Source organism: Cricetulus griseus, chromosome 8, assembly GCF_003668045.3.
Source record: "Cricetulus griseus strain 17A/GY chromosome 8, alternate assembly CriGri-PICRH-1.0, whole genome shotgun sequence".
NCBI lineage: Eukaryota > Metazoa > Chordata > Mammalia > Rodentia > Cricetidae > Cricetulus > Cricetulus griseus.
Genome location: NC_048601.1, coordinates 69,927,344 through 69,943,039, shown reverse-complemented (window position 1 = coordinate 69,943,039; position 15,696 = coordinate 69,927,344). Strand labels below are relative to the sequence as shown.

At 38.7% G+C, this 15,696-nt stretch overlaps 1 protein-coding gene across 2 annotated transcripts; it reads right to left on the bottom strand.

Moving 5' to 3' along the window:
* Positions 1-755: 755 nt before the first annotated feature.
* Positions 756-2,949, bottom strand: LOC100773144 (lithostathine-2). 2 transcript variants are annotated; one of them, XM_035448511.1, is made up of 5 exons: positions 2,878-2,949; positions 2,197-2,328; positions 1,757-1,894; positions 1,006-1,117; positions 756-823 (listed from the first exon to the last, which is right to left on the bottom strand). In XM_035448511.1, the coding sequence occupies exons 1-5, from the start codon at positions 2,947-2,949 to the stop codon at positions 756-758; spliced, it is 522 nt and encodes a 173-aa protein (XP_035304402.1). The 2 variants fall into 2 exon arrangements, with proteins under 2 accessions (XP_035304402.1, XP_027285356.1); XM_027429555.2 differs by having other exon boundaries at positions 2,197-2,336; positions 2,886-2,949.
* Positions 2,950-15,696: the final 12,747 nt, after the last annotated feature.

The window sequence follows — 15,696 nt, the reverse complement described above, 5'->3', positions numbered from 1 at the left end:
TGAATTATACTGATAAATTTGTTAAAATTCTAACACTTGACAGTAATTTGGAGATAGGTTTCTTAAAGGAGCAGTTAACTATTCTTATACATTTTCTTTATTTAAATTATCATGTGTTTATTAGTTAGTGCATTCAAAGAATGTCATTTAACAGACTGTGCTGGCTTTTAAACTTCTAGTCTATTGGTCACTAATTTATTAAGAATTTAAAGCAAAGAATTTTCCTTAAAATCTCAAATCAATTATGGCTTCAGATTGTTTTCTTGAATACAGAAAAGTGGCTTCCTTAGAATTCAAGCTTGTAACATCTCACAGAATATATATATATATATATATATATATATATATATATATACATATACACCCCTGCCATTCACAATTTGTGCAATCACAGTCTAAGCAAATGCAAAGAATGCATGCACTTTAAATTTATCATAAACAATGGCACAAAAGTTTGATGAAGTCTGTAATTTTAACAATGGCTATGTCAGAGCAACGTTAACAGTTCTAAAATCCCTTCTATTTCAGGTACCCAACCATTGACAATGAACATAGTGAGCACAGAAGACAGGACAAGTGAGGGATACGAATTTATTTGCATTAGGTCAGGGGTCTAAAAATGGGGTATATAAAAATGCTGCAAATCTGTTGTAAGTTCAACAGAAAAGAGTATCTAATTTGGGACATATAGATGGTTTTGTTTCATTTTCTGATCCATAGTAACAAAGTTATGGACATTTGATGTTCAGGTTGTTTTAGGCTTTGAACTTGCAGACAAAGGAATACTGTGCGTCACAGTTTTCATCCTTCCATTTCTTGTATGCTACAAGTAAAGTTAAAGAGTCAAATTGAGAGAGTGTGGTCTCACCTAGTTCTAAGACTCAAGAGAGGAAATAAGGAGAACACTTCAATTTTTTCCATAAGTAACCCTTCCTCTATCTGCATCCCCAGGTCTGTCCCCAGAGCTGAGCAGAAGACACAAACAGCAAACTTTTTGCTTCTTACCTGTGTTTGAAGTCAGTGACACACAAAACCCACGATTAGTAGTGCTTGGAGCTCCAGTAGCCCATGCTTTGTGCAGAAACAAAGATCCACTGCTCCAATGCCAGCGACGGTTCTACAGTGAATGAGTATAACCGAGCCAATGTCACTTAGAAAGTAGGGGAAACAAGTGTACCGTGTACATATTCACAAATGTACAAAAAAAAAAAAAAACAGAACCAAAATAAATATCAAAGTTCCATTGAGAATCATAGCATTTCTTTGCTTTTGTACCTTCCAGAAATATGCAACTCCTTCTACTGTCCTTCAGAGTACTCTGAATTTTACAAAGACCTATAAACATGTATTATAGAAAGCTGCTCCAAGAGACTCTTTCTTGAGGACCAAACCTTGCCCCTTTCAACTTATCACTAGATAGTACTAGGTGCGTTGGTAAAGCAACAGATTCACCAAAACAGGCAGTAAAGTATTTTCTTCTCTGTTATCTGAGAAGGCTTCTCTTCTAACACACAAATCATTAAGGTACACAATAAATAATAATGAGTACATAACAAAAGTTTCTCAGGAGGAACTTGAGCCTCAGCTATATCTACAACTACCTGAAGTGAGCCTCAACAGGCTCATATATCCTAACATCCACAGACACATTGCTTTTTTTTGTAAATGTTTTAAAATTGGCTTTTCACAGGCTAGACTTGATTCTTTCATTTCGCCTTCACCTGATTATTAGAAGATAAAGAGGCCACATACTCACATTTTTGGGGTCATGGAGTCCAATCCAGACATTGGAGACTGTAGTACCACTCTCCTTAACCAGAGAGGCCACAAAATTGTCTTCAGCCTGGCTGAGCAGTGACACCAGGTGGCCTGAATTCATATTCTGACAAAAGAGCTATAGGCATTCAAAGAGAAAATAGATTACTCAATATAGAAGGGTGTTTTGTTAACAATATACCAGTCCTACTAAGGAATGTTTGAGAAAAAGGACAGTGAAGAAATGTTCCTGATGATACTGTGACTGAGCATCAAGGTCTCTGCTTGAAAGATTCAGAACAACAGCCACCATCAAGGACAAAACTGAGGTTGGTGATGGGGAAAATAGGTGACCAGCCCTATCTTAGGAAGCCAGTTGGAAATGTTAACTGTCTCTACCTTCAGATACCTCCCTCCCCGCACATTTCTATTTTCACTTACATCTGCCTCCCCCCAGGTCATACGATCTTCAATGAAGTAATAGCAGTAGGAACCATAGGCATTAGCACCTTCTGGGCATGTGATCCTGGCAGAAGGATGGTCTTCCGCATCCGTAGGCAAGTCTTCTTCAGCCTTCAGGCCTAGGAAGAGAAAAGGAAGTAAAGGAGATGCTCAGGATGGGATAAAGCCTGGAAGATGAGACACCCATGTTGAAACTCCTCTGTAGGTATGCAAGGATGTAAGACAGGCAGTGGAGTGACTGCCTACCTTATAACCCTCCATTGTCACTTTTCTCTCCCAGGATTAATTTCCTTGAGACAAGAACTCACTATTAATTTCTGAGGCTATTTCTTCACAGTTTCACCCTTGTTTGTGAAGCTCTTACCTTTCTTCTGTATCTTATGAATTTTCTTACATAAGATTCTCCTTTATATTCTCTGCATAAAGCCTCCATGAACTAATGAAGACATTTAGATTTAACTATACCAACTAAGAAAACAGTAGTTGTATGAACAAGGGATAATTTAATATTCAAACTAAACTTCTCTGATAGATGAGGATGCATTTGACTGTGATCAATGAAGCAATAACCCCCAATGTTTACTATGCCCTTTCCCCAAGAACATGGCCATGTGTAAGAATGGAGCCAAACATTCAGGTCTGTGGGGATTATGGTGTAACAAGCTTACCTTGGCTGCATGAGAGGAGCATCAGGCATGTGAACAGGACATGGTACTCAATGTTCTGAGCCATGCTGAGCAGCAGGCAGTCTTAGATTTGAATTCAAAATCAACAATTCTATTGAACAAGAAAGAGAAGGTAACTCTAGGAGCGGTGAACACAGCAAACTTGATCTCCACAAGCCCTCTTGTCTCTTGATTTCATAGTTCAAGAAAGCTGTCTGGCATGCCCTTATACTCAACTCCTTTTCTTGAGATTTTAGGAATTTATAGCCCTAGGACTAGAAAGGCAGTTTGGGCCTCTACTGGGCTTCCAGTGCCTATAGAAATTTTTACAACACCCCTTTGTCTCTTTCCCCAGATCTAAGTAGCATAGCTTCTACTGAGGACTCTTCTTTTTGGAAACACTTACCTGACAACCAGGAATAATAAGTTTTGTCGGGCTATGTACTGGTTGGTCTTTTATATGCAACAGGGTAGGGTAGAAAAGTCATGACAATTGATCAAGGGGAGGGGCAAGGAGTCTCAGAAGACTTGTCTTTGGCACAGATGGCATACAGAAATACTGGCAATAGGAGTCATGTATTTCTGGAACATCATGGGAATGATCACAGGTGATGAATTCTTCACACTTATAGCGGGAAATCATCTCAAGTTAAAAAAAAAAAACATTTTGTTCTATGACAGAATCCAGATTTTGAGTTCCCATGTCCCTGAGCAGGAACAGAACCCTTCCAGGAACTCAAGATGGCTAATGAGAGGAGGGAGGGCAGCATGAGCAATACAAAGGATATGTGTGACTCTAGAGCAGGTCAGTCTGTGGGGCTTGGAGAAGGATAGGTAGCCATACAGGACATAGAGCAGACTGCTGAGACAGAAAGTAAAGTAGTTTAGGATTTAGACAACTTAGGTGCCTTCTCTAGCATGCCACTACATAAGAAAAAGAAGGCTGAAGTCAATATTTTCTATTCTGGTGTTTTCCTCTTCTATCTTTCTCTTTCCTTTAACTTCATGCTGTATACTCTTTGCTCTCTGAGCTTTCCCATTGGCAGATTCCTGTTCAGGTTGTCTTGTCCACTTGCCTAGATGTCAGCTGTCCATGTAGCATATCTACTCCTGCCTTGATCATCGTCTTCTTCCTAAACTGTGCAGGAGAGCTTCCACTGTCTCACAAATGGAAAGTCTATTTCACTTCTTTCTCTTCAGTGAGCTTTAAGATCAACAAGGATTCTGTTTCATCTTGTACAACATAGCTTTCACACAGATTCTTAGACTCTCCCTCATTTCATATGCTGGTCCATTCTTGGATTCTGCCAGTGGGAAAATTATGTATTGATCCCACCCATAGTAACATTTCATTTTCTTTTTAAATTAAAGAATGCACCAGGAAGATTTATCCTTCTTTTCCCAAACTATGTACTCAAGTACACCTAGAATCTAGCAGAACATGTCTTAGGATCTGTGAGTAAAGATTTTAGAGGGGCTGAGGAGATGCCTTAGCAATTACAACCTCTTGTTGCTCTCAAAGAAGACCTCAGTTCAGTTGCTATTGTCCATATCAGGCAATTCACAACCCCTTGTAACTCCAACTTCAGAAGATCCAATGCCATTTTCTTATCCCCACAGTTACCTGCACAAATGTTCACAAACACAGAAACACATACTCAAAAATAAAATTTAAAATAAACCTTTTGTAGAAACAACTTTAGAGTTATCTAGACCTTAACAATTGGAGAAAGTAATTACGACTCTCTAGATCAATCATTCTCAACCTCGAGGCTGTGAACTCTTTGGGGGTTAAAGAATCTTTTCAAAAGTGTCACGTAAGACCATCAGAAATCATAGAAATTTGTATGACAATTCAAAACACTAGCAAAGCTACAGTTAAGAAGTAGCATCAAAATTTATTTTATGCTGAGAATCACCACAACACAAGGGACTGTATTAAAAAGTTGTAGCTCTAAGAAGGTGGACAACCAATGCTCTACAGTAATTCTAGCCTGTGTCTATATATTCTTCTTCCAATAATGGTGCATTGTTCATCACTCTTTTGTGATAAATTTCTAATCTCATTCTGGTGGTTGAGTGAACTCACTGAGTTACAAAGGTATATTACTGTGGTCCCCATTTCCTTTCTAGCTGTTAGTATAGGTGGCATTCTTAACTGTATTCCTTGAAACAATATCATTTCCATCTTCTGAGACAATAAAGATTCCATTAATACTTTTGCTATTTTGAATGGCCATGCTGCCAACCATGGGAAATCTGTTTTTAAACAGATCAAATGACTAGGTTGGATTCATCCCAAAGAGTTCCATAATCTCTGTCTTTAGAAAGTCAAGGGCAATTGAATACAGGTAACAATTTCATCTTCCATAATTTCTATTTCTGAAGAATATAATGCCATTCTGAGGTTTATATCCTGTCTCTTTCATAGGTTCTGGCCACATTCAAAGAGCACCCATTGTATGTGAGACTTCTTGGGGGTAAATCTGAATTCACACATAGGATATAAGTGAAAGAACTTTCAACCTGAGAACTCTCCCTGAATGTTTGCAGTTCTTTGCCACTTTGACTAATTAACACATTCTACTACCAACAGCACCTGTAATGGCTTCATCCACTAAATGCTTCTCTGAACTTCTTTTGGGGAGATTCATATTGCTCAATCTACAGCTAGTAATAAACACAACCAAGTCATTGATACTTGACAACATCTGAACCTTAACCCATGCTCCTACTCTAAAGTCCTAGAGAGTATCCCCTCCTCTTTTAAGTTTCAATGTCTTAAACTCATGCCAAGCAGTTTCAAAAAAATTTTGTTTGGGGGGATAGAAAGATGGCTCAGCAGGTATCTGCCCTTGCTCTTGCAGAGGATCCAAATTCAGATAAATAATAAATGGGTGTTTATTAAGGAACAACCATACAGAAAAATACAAAGAACCACAAGAGTACTTCTCTGACCTTCCTACCAGATTGGCTGACCCATCAGAAAGACTGAGGAAAGGATAGGCACATCTCAAGCTTCCCTCCTGCTTCGATCTGCCTGAAGCCACACAGAAAGGGGTGTGGCCACTATTACATTTTTCACAGACCAGATGCCTACAGCACACAATTGCTTATAACTCTTCCTCCCTGGGATCAGATGCCCTCTCTGGGCACACACACGCACACGCACACGCACACGCACACGCACACGCACATGCACACACGCGCTTAAAAACAAAAAGTAAAATAAAAATCGAGAAGGGGAGGGCCTTTGTTTAGTCCACTTGCAGTTTATATTACACTGCCTTGTTCTCCCTGGAAGGGAAGCAATTCTTAAGACTTCATTGTCTCTTTTGCTCCTCATATAAAGCTCTTGATCTATTTCATCATTCAAAATTCTCATAACAAGTGGAATTATAAGGTTAAGGAACTCAGTTTTTTACTTCCCCTTTTTAAATGAGGAACGACAGTTACTCAATGGACTTTAGGCATCGACTGTGTCTTTTAATATGAACAAAGATTTTGATGCCAACAGTGCTAGTCACTTAAAGTTCTGGTAATATCACTCGAAAGACAAGCCATAGCTCTAGCAGCCCACAAAGTGAGTTGTTAATGAGATATTCCACTATGTGGCACCTTACATTCTAAAGTTACAGAGATTTCAAATAAAAATATTCTAAGGATGGTTTTATAGTATCTAAAATTTCTAAAAGTAGGAAAAATTTAAAATGTCTTTCCTGAAGTATTTTTGAGAACAGGCTAATAAAAACATGAACAACAGAGGGAGAAATTGTAGGTTTAAAGAGAAATCAGGCACTAGGGAAATGTCTGGAGAGCTACAAAGATGACAGCAACTAACAATCTAAGCAACAGAGGAAAGGCTACCTTAAATGCCCTCTCCTGATAATGAGATTGATGACTAATTCATAAGCGATAGTATAGCCTTCATCCAGCAGCTGGTGGAAGAAGAAGCAGACACCCACAGCTAAACCTTGAACTGAACTGGAATCCAGTTGCAGAGAAGGAGGACTGATGAGCAAAGGGGTCCACACCAGGCTCTAAAACCCATAGAAACAGCTGTCTTGAACAAGGAGAGCTCTTGGTCCCCAGACTGACATCTGGGAAACCAGCATGGGACTGATCCAGACCCCCTGAATGTGGGTGTCAGTGAGGAGACCTTGGATATCTATAGGGCCTCTTGTAGTGGATCAGTACTTATCCTTAGCATAGGAATGGACTTTGGGAGCCCATTCCACATGAAGGTACACTCCCTGAGTCTAGACACAAGGGGGTTGGCCTAGGCCCTATACCAAAGAATAAGACAGACTCTGAAGACCCCTTATGGAAGGCCTCACCCTCTCTGGTGAACAGAAAGGGTATGGGATAGGTAGGGTGTTAGTTGGGGGGGCAGGGGATAAGGGGAGGGTTAGGGACCTGGGATTGACATGTAAAATGATTTTCTTTCTAATAAGAAAAAGAAAAAAATAAAAAGCATGAACAACCTAACTCTTAACTTTAATCATGCTGTTTTGTCTCCTTCCATGCTTATTGTCTTATAAGACAACCTAAAATACAATTTCTTTCTTTAGCAGCAGAGATTTGATATATCCAGATGTTCTAGAAGAATGTTTGTTTAAGACTCAACTGTCTTTGGATAAAAGTCCCTGGGATTCTAAGTTGTTCTTTAGGTAAGAAAGTGAGCATATTCTGGGTTTCAATTGTGTTAGACACATTGTCACTATGAGGTTAGTAGAGGAATAGGTACAAGACATGGGAGACAGAGAATAGACATTGTTGGTAACAATTATGCCCTGGTGGGGTGAGTAGGCAAAGCATGTCAGAGGGACAGAAAAGGACAGAAGGACTGGCAACTGAAAGAAGCAATGTGCACTTTTCTAAAAGGAGGGCTCATTGGAGTCAGTATGAAAATTAATGGGTGTGACTGTCCCCTTAGTTAAGATTTTTTTCTTTTAATTTAATATGTGATAAAGTTACCTATCTGTCAGGAAACATGAAAAGCTGTAGGATTTTACTCAGTTTTCAGACAAGGTTATTCTTCCATAGTTCTATTGTTATTGAAGAAAAAATGTGCTGTTATTGGAGTAATCAGAACCTTAGTTCTTTACACTTCTATTTCAAAAAATAGCATTGATGGATGTCTCCACATGTAATGGTTAAATAACAGGGAACAAATTATTCCTATGAGTATTCTCTGCTAATGTGGCCTTTTGTTTTGCAATAATATCTTTGCTACACTGGGAAGACAGCAGGTCTTTTGTTCTCTAGGGGAAGATACACCAACCTTTTCTCTTGTTTTAGAGGCAGATATCAGCATGTATACCTTCAGAATTTTTGAAAGACCATCTAGACCAGTGATTTTCAACCTTTCTAACTCTCCATCCCTTTAATATGGTTCCTCATGTTGTGATGACACCTAACCGTATACTATATAATGATTTTTGCTACTGTAATTTTGGTACTATTATGAATAGTAAGGTAAATACAGTTTCCAATGGTCTTAGGTAGCTCCATGAAAGTGTCATTTGACCCCCAGAGGGGTCACAACCTACAGGTTGAGAACTGCTGCTTTAGAGGGAGATGTCATGTCTACTTTCAAAACATCTGAAACACCTTTTAGACCAAATGTACTTGCAACCCTGCCCAAAAAGAAGTAGAGGATCCTAAGAGGACTGTTCTGACTTCTCAGAGCATCCTTTTCTATCTCAATAAAACAAGCAAGATATTTTATTTGAGATTACTTATGAGTTTCTTCTATTTATAAATATTTTATCAGTCATTTGAAAGAAACTCTTGACTTTTCCCAGAATAATTTTTGTATAACTGTTTAATATTTGCTAGGCAAATATTCTACTTCTGCTGGAGGATTTTAGATAAAACAATTCTGAGGCATCTAATGTTGTGAAGCAACTTCTGGGAAATGGTGGCAGTGAAAAGGGCAGAACACTGGAAAATGGTTAAAACATCGGAATAGAAGTGTACCAACAGTAATAATGAGACAATGAAATACTTCCATCATCCTTATGAAGCATTTATGCATATACTTAAGACCCAGGCAGATCCTTCAGAGAGCATCTTCAGTCAAACTTTTTCTAAATGAAAATTTCCAGCTTCAAAGAATGTGTATCTCCCCTTTGAGCAATAAACTGATTATTTTTCAAAGAATTTCCCTGTGATATTTTTGTTTTAGTTTGTCAATGAGTAACATAATTTGACAATGTTCACATTCCATTACCTTTCCTACTATTCTCCTATCACTTTTTTTCTATATTCTAATACACATGCATATGTGTGACTGGGTGCATGCATCCATACATGGATGCTGCATGGATGTTTGTGTGTGTGTAAAGTGTAGATTCCACAAATGAGGATGGGAAGACATGTATAATATTTTGTAAGGGGCCATGGGACCAAAACTATGCGGCTTAAAGCCCACCTTTGTAAGCCTTTTAGTGACCTTTAAGTTTGCGGCTTAAAGCCAGGTCTGTGAGCCTCCTGTAACCTGTAATTAGACACGGTTTGGCCAAGTGGAACTGCTAACTGCTTCTGTTCCGAGAAAGGGTCTGGGGCTTTTCTGTTCAATGTTCCAAGGAAGACCACTAGATGTTCTGGCTGATAAGAAGAATGTTCCAGTCCCAGCAAATACCTGATGTTCCTTCTGTTATTCCCCCCAATTCTATTGTTGCAGGGCTATTTAAGCCCACTCTAAGCCCCAATAAATCGAGACCTTAACATTGCACAGACGGACTCTTGTCCTTTCTTGCGCCGCTTGGTCTTCTTTCTTTCTCTCGCCCATGACTCTTTCAGGCAGCCCCCCTTCAGAACCCTGAATGACTGGACCCTCAGGACGGGTCAATATTTATCCTCCTTCATTTCACTAGTTTAGCTGAATATGATCTCTAATTATGTTTCTCTTTCAAGACCCTACAAGCTACCCTCCCTTTAAATGCACCAATCCTTCTCAAATTAATCACCTCTTATTCCTTAACTTTTATTAATACATACATTCATATAGGTATAGATATATATGCATATCACATATGCATTTATATAGTCTATTCTTCTTTCATCTACATCATGGAAGAAGAGGCAGAGAAAATTTAAGGATAAGAATACCAGGAAGTCTGTAGCTATCAGATTCTGGAGTAGGGTTTCTTTGTGTAACTTTGGAGCCTATCCTGGCGCTTGCACTGTAGACCAGGCTGGCCTCGAACTCACAGAGATCTGCCTGCGTCTGCCTCCCAAGAGCTGGGAATAAAGGCATGAACCACCAAAACCCAGCAAGATTCTACATAGTTACAAATTCACCATTTTCATTTATAGGGGTAAACGATAGAGAATAATAAAATAAAATATGCCCACTGCTCCTACTACTCTTTTCTTCATGTTTTCTCCCCATTTGCCTTTAGTATTCCATGTAGAATGTTTGTATTCTTGGCTACTACAACGATCTTTCACACACTTTCCTGGAAGATCTTTTCATGACCCTTCTGAGTCTCAGGGCTGTGGGAACTGAGCATCTGGGTACACTCCCAAAGCAATTAGATTCTATTACTACTTGAAAAAAAAGTTTGTTTTGATTATGATATCTTACCTCTTCCTGGAAGAGCATCTCAGCATGCCAAAAACATCTCTCAACTATCTTCCTGTGGTGTGTGTGTGTGTGTGTGTGTGTGTGTGTGTGTGTGTGTGTTCTAGATGATATTGTGCTCTACCCTGTGTGACACTCAGTGTCCTGGGCTGTACTGTGACTCTCCTTGCAGTGTATTCTGGTGCTTCCTTCATTGACTAGACACTGATTTCTACTTTGGGTGCTGTGTAGCATGTCTTACCTGTGTGCTCTGGTGAGAGCTGAACCAGGGGTGAGAGACTGTAAAAAAAATAGTTGCTGAAATGCTTTCAGCTCCTCTCTAGAATCTGACTTTCCAAAATTTAACAAAAAGGAAAAATTATATTGCTGTTAAGAATGGTGAAAATAAGGGCTGGAGAGATGGCTCAACTGTTAAAGGCTAGGCTCACAACCAAAACAACAACAACAACAACAACAACAACAACAACAACAACAACAACAAACCATAAGAATGGTGAAAATCTATTCAGGTCAATGGTTTCATCACACTTTCCCCTTGAGGTAGGCTCTCTCGCTATGTAACCAAGACCATTTGAAACTCACTATGTAGCCCAGGTTGTGCTCAGACTCAGAATGTCCTTTTGCCTCAGCCTTAACAACTGAGGGGTTACAGGATGTAAGTCTGAGCTAACAGCTCTGACTAATTTCTTAAATACATCTGTCTTCCTGAAGGCCTTTCTTTGTCATTTTTCAAAGATTTATTTCATTTCTAATTATATGTTTGTGTGACATGGGTGGAGGGCCTTCACATGAGTGCACATTCTTTTGCTGTCCTGGAGAAGGTGTCAGATCCCATAGAGCTGGAGCTACTTACTACAGAGATTTGTGAGATGCCCAACATGTCTGATTAGAACCAAACTAGTGTCCTCTTCCAGAACAGTATACACTCTTTTTTACAAATTTAAATTAAAAACAATCTTATTTTACACAACAATCACAGTTCCCCCTTCCTGCTGTCTTCTCACTCCTAGTCATCTCTCTATCCCACCCCCACATCCACTCCTCAGAGGAGGTGAGCCCTGTCTTGAGGGATCAACAAAGCCTTTCACATCATTTGGGGCAGGACCAAGACCATCCCCCTATATCTAGGCTGAGAAAATATCTCTCCATAGGGAAAGCCTCCAAAAGGGTAGTTCATACACTAGGGATAAATATTGGTACCAGTGGCTCCATAGACTTCCCAGGCCCCCCAACTGACACTCACATATAGGGGGCCTAGTTCAATCTTATGCAGGTTCCTCAGCTGTCAGTCTTGAGTCAGTGAGCTCCCAATTGCTCAGGCAAGCTGTTTCTGTGGGTTTCTGCAACATGGTCTTGACCCATTTTGCTCATCGCTCCTCCCTCTCTACAATTGGATTCCAGGTGTTTGACTTGGTGTGTAGCTATGGATCTGTGCTTCTGCTTCCATCAGCAACTGGATAAAACCTCTATGGGGGCATTTAAGGTAGTCATCAATCTCATTATAGGGGAAGGGCATTTAAGATAGACTCTGCACTATTGTTTAGATTCTTATTTGAGGTCATCCTTGCAGTACACACTCTTAACCTACTTAGCCATCTCTCTAGTCCACACATTTGTATTATATATTCAAGGAGAAAAATAAATAGGTAAAAGTACATTTTCTTAAAATAGTATTTCAAGTGCATGTGGCTTTTGCAATTTTAACACACAAAAAAAACATTTGTTTCTAAAACAATGCCTTGTAGCATGTAATTACTTGTTTTTTTTTTTTCTGTAATCTTAAGGAATCACTTATAGTTATTTGGTCTATAGACTGAGAATTCCAGGAACCTCACCGGAGCTATAAGTTAAGTATTTTCTTATTGATCCCATCATCAAAAAAGTGCAATGTCCAATCTAACCCTGACTTAGAGAGATAAATCACCAAAAATATTATTAAGCCATGATATCTCAAGTTTTCCCATATCGTTCAATCTCTCCAACGAGGGGTTTCATTTTTATTTCATTTCTTAGCAGGTGCTTCCCCTACTCCTTCCTTGCCTGAAATGTATATCAGCAGCTTTACATGTGAAACTCTTACACCTAAAGCTCAGTATCATTGAGCTTAGTTACTGTCAGGAGGCAGAGTGTAGCCAACACTCGCAGAAATATCTAAGCAAAAAGAAATTGTAAGGGAATGTTGGCAACATAAATGAAAAAAGAATTGACAAAGAAAAAGAAGAGGAAATTAAGACAGTGTATGACTATATAGACCCAAGATGGCCATGAACTCAATGTTCCTTGCCCCATCAGCCCGAGTGGTGGGATTACAGGGACATTAAAGGTATGTGCCACCACACTTGTCAAAGAAAAGTATATTTTATAGCTACCATGTGTCAGTAGTAAAGTGACAACATAGAAGTGGGTCCTTGACGTTCTGGGGACTACTGAGTTGGGATACTTCCTGTGAATATGTCTGTAATTTCTTTGGTTGGTTCATCTTATTTATTAGTTTTTTATGTTTAAATTTTGTGCAGTGCCCCCCCCCCTCTCTCTCTGTGTGTGTGTGTGTGTGTGTGTTTTGTTGAATTTCTCTGTTAGTGTGGATGACTACAGTGTGAGTGTGCACATGCATGCCCATGGTTGTGAAGGCCAAAGGTTGACTTTGGGTCTTCCTCAATTGTTGTTCATCTAAGAGTCTCTTGCTAAACCTGAAGCTCATTGATTTTACTAGGCTGGCTAGCCAATGAGATTTAAGAATCCACCTGCCTCTATCTCATCCCTGCCCCTCCCTACACACTGTGGAGGTGTATACCTCCACCCTCCAGTTTTTAACTGAGTGTTGGTATTTGAACTTTGGTCTTCATGGTTGAGAACTAGAAATTTTACTGACAGGCAGATCCCAGCCTCTGTTTGTTTATTTATTTATTTATTTATTTGTTTATTTATTTATTTATTTAGGTCATGGTGATTTTTTAATTTTTTATATATTTGAATTACAAAGAAGATTGAATAACATGACAATCCCAGTTCCCTTCTCCATCCATTCCTCCCCTACCACCCACCCAACTAAAATCCTACCTGTCATATGTCCTTTCTTCTAATCTACACCTGACTCAAACTTTCTGCTTCCTCAAGACCTCTACATCCTTCCTTTTCTTCCCTTTTCATTCTCTGTGTATTTGTTAACAGAATCTTTTGTTGTAGTTTATGATGACAGCCAACTGTGTAGCCAAGAATGGCTTCAAACTCACAGAAATCATTCTGCCTCAGCTTCCCAAATGATGAGTGTGTAGTAGGTACCTTGGTTCACCTAGTTCCTGCACCTTATTTTTGGATGGCAGTAATAAAATGAAAATTATCATATGAAAGGTGCTTAAATCATTATACACACCTTTTAGACATACTGCATTCCAGCGTCACAGCTTACTATCCATCTCCCTGTTCTTTGCCTGAGTGTGTACAGTAACAACCCTGACTATATTCATTATTTCATTGTTCCCTTTATATTTCTTAAATAGAACCCTGGCATTCCTCTGAGAAGATATTACCACTCATATTTGAGACAATATCTTCCAGAGGTTATGTTGATAATTACCACAATCTAAGTATCTGGAAAGTTTAGAATTTTTATAATTTAACCATTTTTTTTTATATAGCATACTCTCTTGGTCGTAAAAACAATGCTAAAATATAGTAATTTAAATACTGGTGCATCACATGTCCCTGCCCATGGGGAGGTCTCAAGCTAGCCTAAAAAGAGTAACTCAGAATTCTTCTGTAATTTCAGGAAAGAGACTGAATTCTTTCTTATGGGCCAGGTGGGGCATGGGTGGTCCTAGTTGCTGCTGTAAAAGGGAAGCAAGAAACATGGAAAAGATGTAGATGAAGGAGAGCTTAGGCAACTCCCCACCCAGATAAATAGCACTTGAGCTATTTATTTAAGACAACCTTACTGCTAGAGGCATCAGATAGTTCATCCATAAATTTTCTTTTTGATATTTTAGGCCTTTCTGTGCAGTGACTCTCTCATGTGTAATTGAGAGCATGTGTCTTTTGAGGTTCTATGCCTAGATTATTTCAATTAATACAGTATCCTGCAGGTTCACTGATGTGCTAACAGTGACAGAATTTTCTTGTACCTAATGGCTGAATAGTATTTTATCGTGAATATAACATATAAGGAAAATCAAGGCCAAGATAAATGTTGTTGCAGAAGACGTGGATTCTGTTTCCAGCACCCATATCCATTCACTGGCTCATATACCTGTAATCCTAGCTCCAGAGTCTCTGTCACCCTCCTCTAGCCTCCACAGGAGCATGACTGATGTACATATCACTGCCCCATACACATAATTAAAATAAAATTTATCATTAAAGGAAAGCCTGTTCACCTACATCTTTTAAATTATGAGCACTGCTGAAAGAAATACACAGGCTAAAGAAATTTCATTTCATACTGATGTTGTCTCCTTTGGCTGTTTATTCATCAGGGGATTGGTATATCGCATGACACTTCTGTTTCTAGCTTTTTGAGGATGCTCCATATTTTACATAATGGCTGTAAAATTACCTTCCAATTAAACATGGACAAATGTTCCCTTTTCTCTGCATCTTCCCAAACATTTATCTTTCATCTGCTGCTAACAGTCATGGTAACAGTTGCAAGCAGAGGCCACATGATGATTTTAATTTGCATATGTCTGAAAATTAGGAGATGTTAAGACTTGTTTTTCAAACACACCTGTGGTCATTCATAACTCCTGTTGAGTGGTTTCTATTCAGTTGCTTTATAATTAGGTTAATTCTTGCTACATGATTAAACTATTTGATCTCCTTGTATGTTTTGTGTTTGATCCATTGGGTTCATACACAATCTCTAAGTAATTTCTCCTGTTCTGTAGATCCACTTTCTATTCTGATAACTGTTACAATGCTTGGCACACACTTTTTTTCACCTGTTTCCATTTTTAATATTTTTAATTTTCAAATTGTAATATAATTACACTTCTTTCACTTTCTTTTATCTAAACCCTTTAGTATACCCCTACCCATTCTCCTTCATGTTCTTGGCCACTTTTTTCACTAATCCTCATTGCTTGAAAAAAAAATATATATATATTCCTAAATATTACCGGTTCAACCTGTATTGTGTTGGTTTATTAACTTTCTCACATAGACACTTTTTATTTCTGATATACTCACTTGTCTCTGTTTTGACTTCTTATCTATACTTTTGAATTC

Bases quoted from the DNA above. Each gene is read 5' to 3' on its own strand.
- LOC100773144 (XM_035448511.1), bottom strand. From the start codon at position 2,949: ATGGCTCAGAACATTGAGTACCATGTCCTGTTCACATGCCTGATGCTC. The intron at 1,895-2,196 runs GTAAGTGAAAAT...GAATGCCTATAG, and splicing joins TGACCTGGGGGGAGGCAGAT to CTCTTTTGTCAGAATATGAA. The intron at 1,118-1,756 runs GTGAGTATGTGG...CATTCACTGTAG, and splicing joins GACTCCATGACCCCAAAAAT to AACCGTCGCTGGCATTGGAG.